The sequence below is a fragment of the Sylvia atricapilla genome, chromosome 13 (genome assembly GCF_009819655.1).
Source record: "Sylvia atricapilla isolate bSylAtr1 chromosome 13, bSylAtr1.pri, whole genome shotgun sequence".
NCBI classification, from domain to species: Eukaryota; Metazoa; Chordata; class Aves; order Passeriformes; family Sylviidae; genus Sylvia; species Sylvia atricapilla.
Window position 1 is genome coordinate 14,556,368 of NC_089152.1, and position 16,834 is coordinate 14,573,201.

Consider the following 16,834-nt stretch of genomic DNA (forward strand, 5'->3'; position numbering starts at 1 on the left):
AAAATACATCAGTTTGCTGTAATGGCTCCTGAAAAGCAAAGAAATATACACTGCTTTAAGTATCTGGTACAATTTAAAGGTTAAGCAACAACAACTGGAAGCACACATTTTAAAAAGCCCTAACACAAGAAGTTAAGCATTTTATAGTGCAGCAAGATGCAGTTAGTTAACACTGCTGTTTATGAGCTCCTTTTGGACTGGTTTAATTGGTTCTATCCCGTATCTGGTCTCCATGAGCACAAACAGCAGCAGTAAAGTATCCAGGATGGATATCACAATGTACAAGTACTACTTGCAAAACAGTAACTTTAAAAAAAAGTCTTGCTCTCCTAAAAATAGAAATTTAAGCTTTATAAATATACTAGAGGAGGGGAAACAAACTTACACAAGCAATTCCAAGCTCCAGTCTAGCCCCAGTAGCTGTACAAATTCATTAGTGTCCATAACAGAGGTGAATGACCTTGGAGCAGTCTAGGAGTCCACTGCAAGCATTCCAGAGTTCAGAAGTCATGTCCATCACACTGGGACTTTGTGTTGGCAAAGAGACTTAACAAACTTCAGGCACGTAAGATAAACTGCATCTGCCACATACAGCCAACTCTAAACAAACAAATCTTGCAGTAATAAAATTTATTTGTTTTAATAAAATTCTATAGGCTGTAAAACAATATCCTTGTGCAGGTAGGATTTCCACGGGTCAAAGACTTTTCAGTCATGCCCCATTTCTTAAAATGTGAGCATAAACTGCAACAATCCCTTTAAAATGAAGTCTTGCCATGGTAGGAGATATATACAATTATGACTATTTCTAGTCTTACAGAATACAGATATTTTAGGATGCTTCCATGCAGGCCACCATACCACCTTAAGGGTCTAAATGCTGGCTATTCAGACACTAATAGAGTTTCAGTGCATATGTACTTCATCCATTCAGCACAACAATGAGATGACACTTCACAATACTCAGTGGTTGTGCAAGGACACCAGAATCTATTTCAACAGTTGTTTCCTCTCTCTCAGCACAAATTGAAATGAATATTTTAATATTAAGACACAAAATTTAGAGTCCAATTTGCCTGTGTTCTCATTTCATTTAAATAAGCTTTAGTGAATGCCTATTCTTTCATATCTCTTGATACTTCACACTTAGTCCTTCTACTATTTTACTACATAAAACTTTTTTTACGTGCACTGTTTATGAGAATTTAAAATCATGAAATAACTGCATAAATGTGAGGACTTTTGTTTTTAAAAACATGGGAAAGGTTAGCCAAGTTCTTCTTCAGCTTTTGTCACATATACAACCATAACAAAATGTGATCTGGTCTAGCAACACAAACCCCAAAGAGATCTTCTGCAATGGCTGTAAATTCAGACATAGGAGTCTTTGCATTTAAGTACTGAAAATTATGGAAACCCAAACCCACATTTCTACTTCACATAAAGCACAACCTCTGTGTGTGTATGGTACATCTGGCTTGAATCACCTGAAGAAAAATATTCAGTAAGACAGAAATGCAGAACTTTCACCTCAAGACGATTCAAGTGTTGATCAAAACAACTTAATGCAGTCTCTAAAATACAGAAATCTGTCTAAGCAAGTGGAATCACTGAAGTCAAATGGCACCAGAAGCAGGGGGAAGGTGAGGCACGCCCACAACCCTACATCAAATCCCATCCTTTCTCAAGTAATGTAATACATACTAGCCAGCAATGCTCTCAGAAGAAAATCATGCATGTTTATGGCATTAAATTTAAAGGCATGAATAACATTTATTAATTTTTACAGAATTATTGGTAGCTCCAAGAAACTCATTGTTCTCCCCTAAAATAATGTTCTCTTCAGCGGAGAGATATCCATCACTCTAAAAATTTGCCTGCTCCCAAAGAACCTGCCAAAAAGGAAACAATTCACCATTAAATGCATACCAAAAGGGAAAAAAACCCACAACAATCAAAACAAAGATGCTTTTCCAGTGTTATCACTGTGCTGTCAGGAGTAATCTTACAGAAGTGACAACTTCCTCAGCAACAACAGAAAAGGTGTCCTGAATCCTGATGGACCAGATGGAGAAATCAGAGCTCCAAGCTATCTTTCTGCTGTTCTTCAATAAAGTCACCATCTCAAGCTCCAGCACAATAGTTAATAGAACTAATAAATTTCAGCCTAAAATAGCTTTGAGCAGTAATGAAATTGCTAAAAATGGACCAATTTGCTAAAGAATTTGTTGAGATGCAGTCCTGGATTTCCTTCTAATAATTATGTTTCCTCCATTTTCCCCTATCAGCCACCTCTCTTCCTCGGGGGAACAGTGCCACTGCCTCTTGTTCATATTGTTTTGGATCATAAAAGCTCCCGGAAAAATTAAAAGAGTTATTCTAAAAGATTACCTTTTTTCAAAAGATTGATTTCTTTTAGAAAACTTCATTTTTCAGTATGAGTAAAATCAATATTCGAGCTACACCTGGTTACTGAACTGAGGAACAGAACTACAGTAATTGTATAACCCTTCACCCACCGCAAATGGAAGGCAAACCTATTATCCTGAGTCTCTAGCTGCAGCAATTCCAGGCTGCATTAGTTCCTACTTGACATGAAATAGCATCATAGTCACACGTGGTTACTGCTTTCTGGGGAATCTGCAATAATGTAGTCTCACATCCAACTCCTAAGTACTTTCAAACCTTAGCAAATAGCAGTTGATTTAAAGTCGTGTTTTCAAGATATTTGCTGTACTGCACATACTGCATAGGTGTGTGAAACAAACATTTCCTTCTCATATTACCCAAGCTGTGTAAGACTCCACAGTCCCCCATTATCTCCTCCAAAGAATGCTATTTCTTACCTATGTGACAGCAAATCCATGACCGAACTGCTCTGAATATCATCACCAGAAACACCAAGTAAGTTACAACTAAAGAATTCCAATTCTTCTTTTCATTGCACTTTCCACTCTACTAAGTGGGTAAAACTGTGTGTGCTAAAGGTTACAGATCGGTCATACAGATATGGTGGGGAAACAGCCTTTTAGGGAAACAAGATTACATTCATTTATTGGAATCTTATGTCAAGACGATGTCGAAGAAGCAGCATCTGCTTTGCAAGAACATGCGTTTAACATCACAGCAGGAACTTAGTCCCCTTCAAAAATGTTCTGCTAAGCAATTCTTCCACTTTGCATTTTGTAAGATACCACCAAGGCACACCTGAAACATCTACAGAAGTCCATTATACTCGTGTGTAAAGGTCCACACCCCTCTACAGAAAACAGCTTGGATACAGGGAACACATAGGGACAGGAAAGGAAAAAAGTGCCTCTGTCACAGAAACATTTGGGACTGCAGGACTGCTTTTAGTCACAATTAGTTTCTTAAGTTGCTCACTAGAATTCTGCAGATATTTTTCATATTTAACACAGGAACCAAACTGATCTCCACGTTCCCACCTCTGTCACCACAGCTCCTTGTGTGTTCATGACCTTGATAAGAATAAGCCAGACTACATATAAATAGCATCACCAACGGTCCAATATCAGTAACTAACAAGCCTGACATTTCTGATTTCTGCAAGGTCACCAGCCTGGTACACAATAGTTACTACAATTATAGGCACAGCTCTAGTATGGAAAGGAAAAGGCAATGTCGGTAAAAACATTTTGTATTTTATAGAAGAAAACACATTTTTGTTTCAAATTTATCTTTCCACATTATGAGATACATATATATGTATGTTTCTGATTTCCACTTCACAGGATTTGTAAAAACTATACACAAGGCAAACTACTCTAAAACACTCCCAGTGAACTCTTAGGATCACTGGAGTGTGGACACAACAACTTTAACCTTGGCCACATTCTCAATTCATGAAATGCACTTAGATGCCACATTAAGCTGCTTCAAACTAGAAGCCAACAATGTCACGTGGCAGACATTATTGATACATTTAAATGCACCATACTTCAAAATTAATCAAGTTTAATGCATGTGCTCTAGTAGGTTTTTATGGGAGGCTTTGAACAGATCAGGTGTCTGTGTTACAAAGAGGGAACAGGAAGTTATTCACAAGCATTTTGATGACTCCACTGAGCAAGGTATAAATGCTCTAGTTCAAAGGCACCATATTGTCAGAACCCCAGAAAACTGGAATGCTTCCTCATCAGCAAGAATGTGGTATAGTCCTGTGACTGCAGAGAAGCCTGTAGCCATAAAAAGGATTAAATATGTCAGTCTTATGTAATACCATCACATTTCTGTTTTGTTCAAGTTTTGATGTTATTTCCACAAATAGGAAAAATCTGTTCTTGCAATAATAAAACGTCTGAGATGCCAAAATAGGGCACAGGCTTGCAAACCAATAGACTTTTTAAGAAGGTTTTGAGCTCACCTCACTTGTTTTGTGAAGTATGAGCCACTGAGTGTGATCTCGTCAGTTTGTGATTTCTCTCAGCAAATACAGAAGCTGGAAATTTACATGACTTTTAAATGAAAAACTAAATTATTGTACATTCATGTGACTCCAGTCTCTAGGACTTCTTAAGTCAGACACACTGGCACTAGTGGGGAGAAAAAAGAAAGAGAAATGTAGAGGCATTTTCAGTGTGAAGCTGTATGAAAATCTGGCTGATTTCAGGTTCTGTTAAAAATTCAACTTCAGCCAAGTTTGAACAAGCTCATTTTGATCTGGTTGTACACCATTTTCCAATCTCTAATCTTATTAAATTTCACAGACTTAGGTGGTACCAGATGGCATCCAGGATACTTTTTTATTCTGAACTTTTAAAAAAAGCTCAAAACCCTTATGTGAAAGCTTAAGCGATGTGAAATTTAAACTGAAGGGAACTCTGCACAGGCTTCTGTGAAACTAAACTGTATCTTGTAAACATCTTGTAAACATGAGCTGCTGCATAAAAATTCCAACTCGGGTCTCAGCAAAGGGTTAAGACTCAGATTCTTGCTCTCCCTGAAAATATTCTCCCATACCTTTGTTTGTCTGAAAGGCAAAGCACAACTTCCTGCAGATGAATATGTTCAAAATACACAGAAATTACACAAACCTTCACTTGGTAGAGAAGCACAACATTCTGCTGTGCTTAAGTACATTTAAGTACATTTCACTACCATTAGGACACCCAAATCACATTAATCCTATGAAACAAGGATTTGCCACATAATTGTCATTTTGAGATGGAGAATCTGGGCATTAAAAGCACATTTGGAACAGAGGTGCATCACATGGAAGAGATGGGAACCAGTTGCCAGCAGGTCACCCAAGGGAGGGAAGTCATAAAATCACATGGCTCCATCTTGGTTAAAAAAATTGGTTCTTAACAGAATTGGTTCTTAACAGGGCTACAGAGGAAAAAAAAAAAAAAAAAAAAAAAAAGGCTTGTGGATGCAGTTTGCACACTCAGCAGACACTCAGTGCCCTTGCACAATGCTAGACTAACAACCAGAGGGTAAATGAGATATCCAAGGTCCCACAGGAAATCCACTGCAGAACAGCCCAGACACTTTGGCTGGAATAGGGATCTGCATCCATACCAGCTCCAAGAAGCAACCAAGCAGCGCCTCTGCTCAGCCAGGGACTCAGCCTCTCCAGGAGCAGTGACACAATGGCACCTGCCTAACTCAGGAGTCACAGCTTTTTCAGAGTTTTGGTCTAACACAGTAAGTCAATACTTCAAGCATATTCTAAAACGTCTTCTCAACTATTTGCTCTGGGTGCATCTATATTTGTGTTTGCAAGTGCTGCATAAAAAAACAATGGATACAGACACACAACAACTAGAGCTTCTATGGACCCTCTTCCCAAGGATTTATTTATTCATGTGACAAATTTGCCTATCCCGGTCTATCAAAATTGTAGTCTTTGTTTTAATAGAAGTGCCTAAAAACATACTGGACCCTTTCCAGGCTCTAAAGTAATATTATAATGTAGTTAAATGAAAACAAAGCCTAAATACTTAATTTCCTGTAGATTTCCAAGATTGCTGTTTCAGTTTCCTGACTAAATAATAGGTATTTTGGAATATTCTGTTGCAGTTATTAGCATTTTCAATTTGCTCCTAAAAGTCATCAAAACAAAATTAAGCATTAACTTACTCTTTGGCTCCTTAGTAAAAATCAGCTTCGGTCAGACAGCATTTTGCTGCACTGTCATCGCTTTCTAAAAATTCCTCTGTTTTCACTAAGACCTCTGGGTTACTGACTTCTGATAGTTTATTATAATTAACAAGGAAAAAATCCTAGTGCCTAAATTCTGAAGTTCCTGATTGACTAAGCTGTGATAAAATTTTCATTTAATCAGTGACTTACCAGTAGTAACAGTAAGTAAAATACTACCAATATTCACCTGCTGCCAGGTATAAAGAGTATTGCAAAACAAAAAATGAGATGAACAAACCTTTATCAATAAATACACTTCCATACTGTATTTCTAAGAACACTGACTTTTAGATGAGGCCTGAAGTATCACTAGTCAACACAGCATAATTGCTAACACTGCTAGCAAAAGGGAGCACAACTGCAAACAAAGAAGAAAACCTGATCTCCAGACCACTGCCATCACAGGAGGCAACGTGGATTGAAAGTGACAGAGAAAGTAACAAAACAAATCAAATTAAAATGAAATACTAATTCCATTTATTGTTTCAATTATTGTTTTAGCATCCACCTCATAAATCCTCACACATGAAAGCCTTTTTTTTTCCTCAAGCATGTTCATCAATAGCCCTCCTTCTACTTCATGACCTCACCTGCCATGAGAATACATTCATCTGCTAATAAGCTGTCCCCAGCATACATGTCTTCTTTTTTACATGCATAACTTTAAGTTTTACTGCACATTCCAACTCCACTGCAGGTTAAATTCTAGTAACAGACACCCTGCAAGCAAGCAGAGAGAAAGTACACAACCAAAGCAGAAGTCTCATGAAATATGTGATATACAAGCTTGCTCTATTACTGTACAAGTTTTTTTTTATTCCCCTTGCTCTTCTTATGTTTATCATGATAAAATAAATTATCATGTTTATCATGATAAAGTATTTGCAGTGACAGTCTTCTAGTATAAACATTAGCAGACAACAGTAAATTCAAGAACAGTTTCTTCATTTTTATTTTTGTGCATGACATAACACCCTCCCCACTCCGTAGTAAGTGAGTTCCCCTTTCCAGAATTTTCCTGGGACAATGGTACAAAACAGATGCTGCCCATTCAGAGCCTCTATTGCCATAGAACGCAGGGACAATAAGCCAAACTCAGATGCTCCCATGTTAACACCTGTCTGAGGGGTCTGCTGGCAATCTCTACTTTCAGATTTCTCTACTTTCAATTTCCACTTTTCAGACCAAGGTGCCAGGATCCTTTTAAGCACTCTGCAGAGAGGAATCCATAAGCCCTTTCTGGGAGTCCAAAGCTAAGCACCACAATGAGATGCTGCAAGTCAAATCTCTTGAACGTTTCTAGGAGGAGAAACATAATTCAGCCAATTAACAGTGAAAGGTATAATTTATACTTCAGGAATAATTGTGACGTTTTCAGCCCTCTTCTAAATAGAAAAACAAGAATGAATACTCTTGTATGCCAGCCCCCTCCTTAACAGCTTTCTCCTCACTGCTTGCTTGGCCAGGTGTTCAACAGATCCCTTAAATGTGAGCTTCAGAACGTTACTTCTGCTGCACGCCTCTTTGTTTCTTTACAATAAAATCTAAATTACTTTGTTTCCTTTTGCTATTTAACCTCAGCAGAGTGGTCTTGCATTACCTACATGACTCTTTGACAACTGCTTTCCCATACATCCATTGAAATCAAATGGATTTCAACTAGTTGAAATTTCTTGGTTGTTTTTTTTTTTTCTTTGAACTGCTGTAATGTAACACAGAACAGGTTTGTTTCTACTGGTTACTTAAAAGGCATTAACAATATCTTAATAATTTCTGCATAAGAGACATGCCATCAAACCCTTCACCTCCACCAAGATGCAGAGTACACAGCTCTTCACTGGTTTCCTCTTTTGTGAATGCAGAACAGAGCTGCAGTTTATCTTCCTATGGGCTGCCATAGCTGGTTTTGTTAAGACTGCATCCATGAATACTTCAGCAAAGGACTGAGAAAAAGGAATAGCTGAAACCACATTTATTTTCTATTTTTATCTGAACTCTTTTTTTCTCATCTACACTAAATTTCCCCATCACAGAAAGCCAGTATTTAAAAAAAAATAAATAAAAATATCAGTGATCATGAGTTCAGGGTTTTTTTATGAACAACCACGTGAAGGGACTGGTGTGTTACTGAATATTTCTTCATAAACACTCCCAGCCTCCTTTTTCACCAGTACCACAGGACTTTATCTTGTTTCTTTAAAACTAAGCTGGAGTGATCATTTGATTATTCCAACCTAGGGAATAATTAATTATTCAGAAACAAACCCGACTTCACTTTCAACATGGCCCAACAACATACAATATTTCATTTTCTACTCCATTGCTATACCCAGCATTCTTGAAAACTTTACATTTTATTCAGATTTACTTTAGATTTATTTTTAAGTACACTATTTTTAAACTAGTTCAAAGAGAAGCGTACTTTAATAATAATAAAATTCCCTAATTGTGTCACTTAATCATTAGAGATAACAGCATTTGCTTTCAGAACAACTCCTGTAGTGATACAATTAAGCTCAAAGCTGGGATGTATTTCCTACTGACAGCCAATCTATGAAGTCAAAGGCATACTGCAGATAAGGATTACATTCTATCTTTTTATAAAGACATCCAAACCTGAAAAATTATTGGTCAAAGATCATATGCGAAAAAATTTAAGTGTTGCTTTATAAATGGAAGAAGGATAAAACATTTTATAGAGAGTGATGTCAAGAAATCTCACAGAGGTTCACTCTGTAAAACATTTAACAAAAACTATTCAGACAGAGGGAAGAAGTGGCAACAAGCAGTTATTTCTTAGCTCCCAGGAACCTGTTTCTTCCATTAACACCTTATTAATGCCTGGCAGGTGTTTCCCAATGCAGAGCTTGGCATTAGCAAATCATTATGAAGAGAAACAATGAAGAGTCCTATTTCCAACAGCCAAGAAATTACAATAGTATCTATGAAAAAGCAGAAAGAGGAGAGAATGTTCTACTGTAACCATAGGTTTTTCACATGTATGGTAGTTTTTAGGAAGCAACGTTCTTCCTGGAAAGAAAACGCCTAAAACAGAGGCTACATACACAATATGAGCATCTTTGAATGCATCCCACCTAATCTGTAAAAAAGGTCTTGAGCTCAAACCACTGTGTCCTCAGCAGCCATTGATAAACCAAACAAAACAGCAAGACAAAAGCCAGCCTTGAATATGAACAAACAAGAGGTTTATATTTCATTTTATTCCACAATGCATTTCAGCATCTGAACACCACGGGCTCTATGATCTGGTTTTCCACTTTCACAGAGCATATCCTTTGTGCAGTCATATCCTGGGCAAAGCCTTGGTGACAGTGCTCAGCAGAATGCACCTTCTCAGCTCTCCCATGGTGTAAACAGTGTAAGCCATGCACTCACTGTTCCAAGGACAACTTTTAGGGCAAGATCAAGCACCTGGAAGCAGTTCTGAAATTGGTCCTTGTCAAACACAAGCACCACCTGACACCACTCATCACTCACCCAGCAATGCCCACACCACAGAACTGAGAGCCACCCCTGATGCACAGACTCTGTTTCATTGGGCACAGTTCCTCTGGCTGCTTTCAAATTCTTTCAATCCCATGACAGAAAACTTAACAAACTTCCTGTTCAGTGAAGAATACACCCCCTCCAATAGAACCAAGCAAAATGAACCAGCAACTACAAACATTTTCTGTAAATCAGGTGAAGGACAGATATAGGTATCTCTGTGCCATTGCTTCTGCTTTGTTAATCTAGAGATCAGGTTCCTTCTTACATTAGCAGTGTTAAGAAAGAACACAGTAATGCCAAAAGAAAAAAGAGGAAAGCTTCACAGAAGCTAGCACTGTACAGAGTACTCACTCAGAAGAACCTGTAAACACAAGAGGACAGAGAAGGAAGGGAAGTCTGGCTCCAGCTTTAAGAAAGGACACACAGAAAAACTCTGAATTCACCGCAGACCTTTTTTCAATGTAAGCAATCAATATTGCACAGTAAGCTGAGATTCCTATAGACAACAGCTTCTATAACCTTACAAGAGCAGCCATAGGGCTACTCTATATCCCAACATGTATCAGTTAAGAGAATAACCCTAAAATATTGAAAGTACACACTTCTCATTGTCCTGATCTGTCACTCTGATCCTACAGCCATTAAAAGTTTCCTAACTTAATATAGTAATGTCATCTATAGTTCTCTTACCTGGACACTAGAACACACCAGCACAGCTCCAAACAGGAGCTGCTTTCCTCATCCTGCTTTTCTGATGGAGATTTGGTATGGTTGGCTTTGCTTCCTACAGCTGACACAAGTTGCCTCCCCAGAAAGTTTGCAAGGGTTTCAATATCTGATGCACTCAAGTAAAATCTCTATTACAAATCATTTTGCTACTGAAGTTACAGTGTGTGTTTTAAAACTGCTTAGATCTTTTTCTATTAACTTCAGAATTTAGCTGGAAGATGAAAACAAACGACGTTCCAAGAGAAAATGTAATATAAAAATCGGGAGACAGAAAATAATTATTTCAGGCACTTTTAGGAGTAATCTACAGTTCCCACGCAAACAGAATTTTGGGCGAAATGCTGCACAATCCTTTTGTAAGGCGCGCCCCCGCGTGGTAACCAACATCTCTGCAAAACCAATTTTCTCCACAGCTCCCAAATAACTTTTCTGGCTCCAAAACTACCTCGAGTCGGTGCTCACACCTACCCAGGTACTGGGATGACTCCTCCTAGTGGGAGTGTCCCAGACACATGCAAAAACACATGCAACATTCTGCCCTAGAGGCACATTTTACAATCTGTGGGCAAGGTCAACATTATTAAGAACATTCTTTTCTCAAAGTCTCCTCAGTATTCTCTCAGCCATTTTCTTCTAAGCTTAAAAGTTATTGAGAGGACCAACCCACTGTCTCCAGAAGAAATATAAAGATACACTCATTTCACATAAAAGAAGAGGAAAAAAAAAAACTTGAAGGAAGAAAACAGACACTTCTGACTAAATGGCAAGTGGAAGGAAATCCCATTGTCACTCTTTAATTTAATAGCACTGTCAAAATGTAGAGTTAGAAGAGAAGTAGCAAATGGATTTAAAAAACAACATCTACTCAATAATACTGAAACATATTCCAATCATATATATTAGGAATAACCAGCTGTGGCACCAAATAAAAACTATTAAAAAAACAAAAGTGGAACTCAATAGAACTCAATAGGAACTCAATAGAACAAATGAAAACATTTGTTCAGTTAAAACCCCCCATCAGAAATAATACTGTTCAAGGGTGCAGAACACCAAACTTACACAGAAATAATGCAACTGATTGTCAAGATCATTTGTACTTCATTCTTCTATGTAGGTAGAGTATCACCCCATTCTTCCTACTTTGTCTAGTTTGAAAGTATTTAATTAATTTAGGAAGTTTTAATTTCATTAGGATACAGTCTAGTCTAGACCAGGAAATACACAATCATTTCAATGAGAAGTGAGCTCTTTTCTGTATTACCTGCATTATGAGATGTGCCAGTTATGCCAGAGTCACAGACAGACAAGATGTTCTTATGATGAAATACCCTAATGTGTTGGGCTTTTTCACTTCAAGTTTCATTAAAGGACTATTTCATCTCATATATCAAATTCTTTACCATATTTTGGAATTATTTTTATTACAGCAGCATTCTCCATCCTTTTTTTTCCTCTGAAGGATAAGGTAAGCTGAAAATACTAACCAAAAACAATGGTACTGAGAACAAAATAGATAATGGTTTGTAACACAAGGATATTATTGTTCTGGTAATGTAAAAAAATGTCCAACAGAGGGTGATAGAGACCACACATTCATTAAACACAACTCAATTATCAGTTTTCTGAGTCAGATCAGAACTGCAATTAAAACAAGTTTCTGGCCCTTTCTGAATTAGTTTGAGATCAAGGAAAGCTTTAAAGCACAACCAACTTCACCCAGATCTATCCTGTACAAAGGAAATTCAAAGCTATGGCTTTGCTTGCACTCAGAAAGACAGACCAGAAACAAACATGGCATTGTCCAGATGTGCACAAGTAAGAGGGACATGCAGAGGACAAGGGGGTATTCATCAGTGATTTCCCCTGGCAAACCAACTATTTAAACTGAACTTGACCTTTCACTATTTGAGTTCATGAGTCACATCTGAGCCACTTCTGCATCTTTTGCCAACATATATAGGAATCAGCCAAGCGTCAAATGCCCCTTGCTAGGAATTTATTTCTTTCACTAAACTTACTTGAAAGATTACAAATTTTTTTTCTAAACACTGTAACATTTTGTTTGAAATTGCTACCATCTTGCAAGAAGTGTATTTATTCATTGCAAATGGAATCTGCACAGCAGACTGCAAAAAGTCAACACAGCAGCTCCTTCTGAACCCATGCAAAGTAACCACTCAAATGTTTTCTCAGAGAACATCAGGGCTGGGTAAAAGGACAGCCAGTAAGACCTGAGGCAAACATGGCCCAATCAGAAAAGTTAGACTATCAGCAGTTATAAAGCAATCAAAAGAAACCATTCTGCTGCAGACTCTGAAAAATATCTCCACTCTAAAACTGAATCAAAGAAAGATATTGTATTTCTTTCTTATTTAAGCTTTCAATCTTTCTGTTCTGATTCTTTCAAAGAACCTCTTCTGTAGAAAGTAAAACATGTGGCAAAAGCTCATTGGCAGTGACCTTAATTGTGGCTAAAACACCTCCTGAATCCATCCCTTCAACACTCCTTAGTTTGTTCTCGGTAAACACAAGCGTTAGTTAAGAAATCACCCAACCCGCAATAACAAAAGTCGGTGTTTTTCACAGCTACTTCAATAAAAACAATGTAACCAGCAGTGATTTAAGCAGCTCCGCCCTTACCTTGCACTGCCCCGCCACACAGATGGCCGTGCCGTTGGGCTCGCAGGGGGTGCCGTCGATCACCGTCTCCGCCTGGCGCACGTAGAAGCGGTAGCCGATGGCGCGGCAGTTCAGCTCACACTTCTGACTGCCCTTCACTGCACAGACACAGGCACAACACAAGGGCCCGTTACACACAGCACAGCGGCAGCATGGAAAAGGAAAAGCTCTTTAAATGAGCAGTGGGGTCTGAGGGGAAGAAACAAGTATGCAAACAATGCGATGTAAGTGACCACATCATATGGACGGTGCTGAAGGAACCAGCTCCAAGGTAAACGTTCCACAACACCTTATGACAATGTAAACAGTACCTCACCTGCTGACACTGACACTTCCCTAAAGGACCAAGAGTACTTTTAGTTTCATAAAAATATTGCTCAGTCAAAGCATAGAAACATGTTTTGGCATTTCATAACTCCTGAGTGTCAGAAAAATTACACCATAGTCAGAAGGATGTGCATGAAATCAGGCTCACTCATAGACTCCAGCCTGTTCAGGTCTGTCAGGCATACAAGCATCCAGCACTGAGAAACATTTTAAACAAGAGAGAGACATATTTTTAAAAAATTCTATTGTTTTTTTCTCTTCATTTTTGCAAGTTACACTTTAGTGGCTATTCCACTAAAAAAACTCAACTCTTCCATTCTATTCCATTAAATTTCATTTTCAAAAATGTATAAAATGCAATATTATTCAAAACCCCGAGATTTCTGCTGACACGCAAGAACCAATAGGAAATCAGTCCACTGAACTCTGGGTGAGAGGAGCATAAGACAAGAACGGAGACACGTTATCTCCTCCTGTGAAAATCTGTTCCTTAGACTGAGCAGATACAGTCTAACACTCCCCACAGCTCATGCTATCAGGTTTGTTAACACATTTGTGTAGCCTTTCTGTTGCAAATCATCTGTCATGTCAGAGTTGCTCTCAGCTTATTACCCCATGTGCTAACTGACATAACAGCATCTTCAGCTTCTTTCCAACCCAGAGCAGCACTGATGCACAGTGGCCAGGTCCAAGCAGAAATCCTTTTCTTTATGACAATACTTTTACTGCTACCACAATAATGAACTAAAATTCCTCTCACTTCATAAGGCCTCAGCTCAGCCCCTATACTGAAACCAAAACCTACTATTTGTTCTAGGAGATGTCAAAGGAGATGCTGTGTGCCCTCATTTAATGCTAAAACATGGCATTCACAAGATTTTCTACTTGACTTCAGTGTATTTTTCAATCTTCAGCTGAGACAAAACAAAAAGCCAAAATAAATAAAAGCAATAACTTCAAATATATATTAAACAACTGTTTTCTGCAGAATTACCAAATTTTCAGCTCAACTTCACTTACTCCCTATACAGACACAGGATTAATGCAGACCAACTCTGTATCTTAAATTCTGCCTCGCACAGCTGAACTCATTTAACTGCCACTCATATACATCATGTATTCTGTCTGACAATCTTCAGATAAAATACACAAAAACATTTACTAATTCTAAGAGAGGTCAAAGATCTGTTTACCTGGTTTGGTTTTTTTGCAGAAGCCATGAATGCCATGTTCAACTAGGTCATTCTTCCATTGGCTGCTTTTTTTTTAGATTCACTAGCTTATCATTCCAATGACTTCACTTAGTTATTAAAAAAAACCCCAAAACCCAACCAAAACCCCAAACTGAGGTATTTCCTGCAGTTCAATCTCCAAGTTTAACAGTCAGGTCTAATGATAAACTGAGCTTTAGTCTTAGCAGCTTCATCACTTCACACATAACTATATTCAGAATTCTCAAGTAAATATAACCCAGTTTCAGTGATTCATTACAATTTAAGTCAACTTGTCCTTTTCTGTGTCTGAAAGTATCCTATTTTTATAACATGCAAAGCTAGCAATCAAGCAGCACCTCTGGAGAGTACATTTTCTTATCTTTCCACTCTCTAAAATCAAGTCAAACAAGCCATTTAGGGTTTCTGAAATGTCCTTAGATGTTGGTTCCCTTAAGGTCACTATACTGCAGCCTCACATTCCCATATTCTTCCTCTACAGATTCTCCCCCACAGTTCTGATATTTTAAAATATTTATTCTTTAAATATCATCTGGCCTTCTAGATCCCAGTAAAAGTTTTGTGCCACTTGGAGATGAAAAAATTACCTGCTGGAGCATGGTATTTTCCCCTGGATCTCTCTCTTCCTTCACTTCTGCTGTGATAGGTCAGCCTACTGCATTGCTAATGCAGCAAGTAACAACCCCAAGCAGACTGAGATTACTTGCTGTGTAAAGATATAATTCCCATTTCCTTATTTCTGTGTTTCATTCTTTCTTATCAGGAACAGTTACCCCTCACACAAAAAGTATTAGAACAGTCACTAATGACCACAAACAAACAAATAAGGCTTAAACAACAAACATACTCTAAAAACCCTCTGGCCTTCAATATTCAGATTATTTTGATGAGTACCTATAAGGTACTGCCTTGATTAGGCATACAGCAACCACACCATCTAAAGACAACATTCCCAAATGTGAAAGATCTGAAAAAACTTGCCTACGAAGAGCAAAATCTCTTAACTTTATTGCCCCTGCTGAATGACAGGCATTTCCCATAAGGATTTTATGTAAGCATTGTCTATTATTGCATAAGATGCAGAAATTGCAGCAAAACAAACACATTTTAGAATTCCTGTGTAAAACAAGATACCACACTAGCAAAAAACCCTTCCCTCGCCCTGTTTTCTGCCACAACTCAGACTCAGGGTTTTACAGTTTAGGCAGTAGGTCAAGCTGCACTACTGGCTGGGCAACTGGACATAAAATGTCAATTAAGCAAGGAGCTCTGAGGCAATTGATTACACACAGGCCACATTTCTGAACCCCACGTGAGCTGATCCCAGATTTCACAAAAGGACCTATCTGATCCCCAGAGATACAGTAAGGCTTCTAGGTGAAGGCCTTCCCAACTAGCTGGCAGCAAGACACATTTCCCCAACAAAAACCTTGGCTCCTCTGAAGTGTGACACAGTTTCTAGGACAGTTCATTATACAGGTACTGTTTAACATGTCCTCCTAGTGTATTTGCTTTTTATTCACGTGCTCACCTTAGCACAACCACGTCTTTGTGCAAAGTCTCACCTTATCCCACCTTATTAAGTAGTGAACTTGGGTGAATTTTTTTGTTACCACACAGGTTCTGCCAGACATATTCATTATTGATTTAACTGAAGGAGATGCCTTTAGTGAAAAATCCTGGTAACATGTAATGTTTGGTCTTCATTTTACAGACTAAAAAAGTGTCCAAATCAAAAAATCAGTACTTTCCTTAAAACATCCTTACCAAACTAGCCTTAAGTACCTCGGGGACATCCTGGTCTTCTCCAAACTGCAAGACTCAGGAGTTGGTTTTTTTCCAAGTCCTCTGCTGAAACTTACCTTCCACCTTTCCCTATGAGGAATAAGAGTCAGGCATGCTGAAACAGGACCACAGTACAGTTCTACCACCTTCCACATCCCCAATAAGAACACTAAGACCGCACATTATCTTACAAAGTGCACCTGCCCTGCATCACACTGCACACATTGCAGTGAAAACTTTCCACCATTCACAAATATCAACACATTTCAATGCAGATTTCACTGCAATAGAGGTTTGAGGAGAAAAATTCAACTGTCAAACATATCTAGACACTTTTTAAAGGGGGAAGTGTAATTTATGTGTTACCACACTACAGCTGGAGTTCAAGCTGTCTCCAGCAGCAC

General features: G+C 38.2%; 1 protein-coding gene across 1 annotated transcript in view; it reads right to left on the reverse strand.

Annotated features, from left to right (window-relative positions):
- The window catches only part of THSD4 (thrombospondin type 1 domain containing 4), a 214,888-nt gene that overhangs the window by 108,918 nt on the left and 89,136 nt on the right, over nucleotides 1–16,834 (reverse strand). Inside the window, exon 6 of the mRNA XM_066328521.1 lies at nucleotides 13,048–13,184. Within this exon, the coding sequence (XP_066184618.1) occupies nucleotides 13,048–13,184 (137 nt within the window). The remainder of the gene's footprint in view (nucleotides 1–13,047; nucleotides 13,185–16,834) is intronic.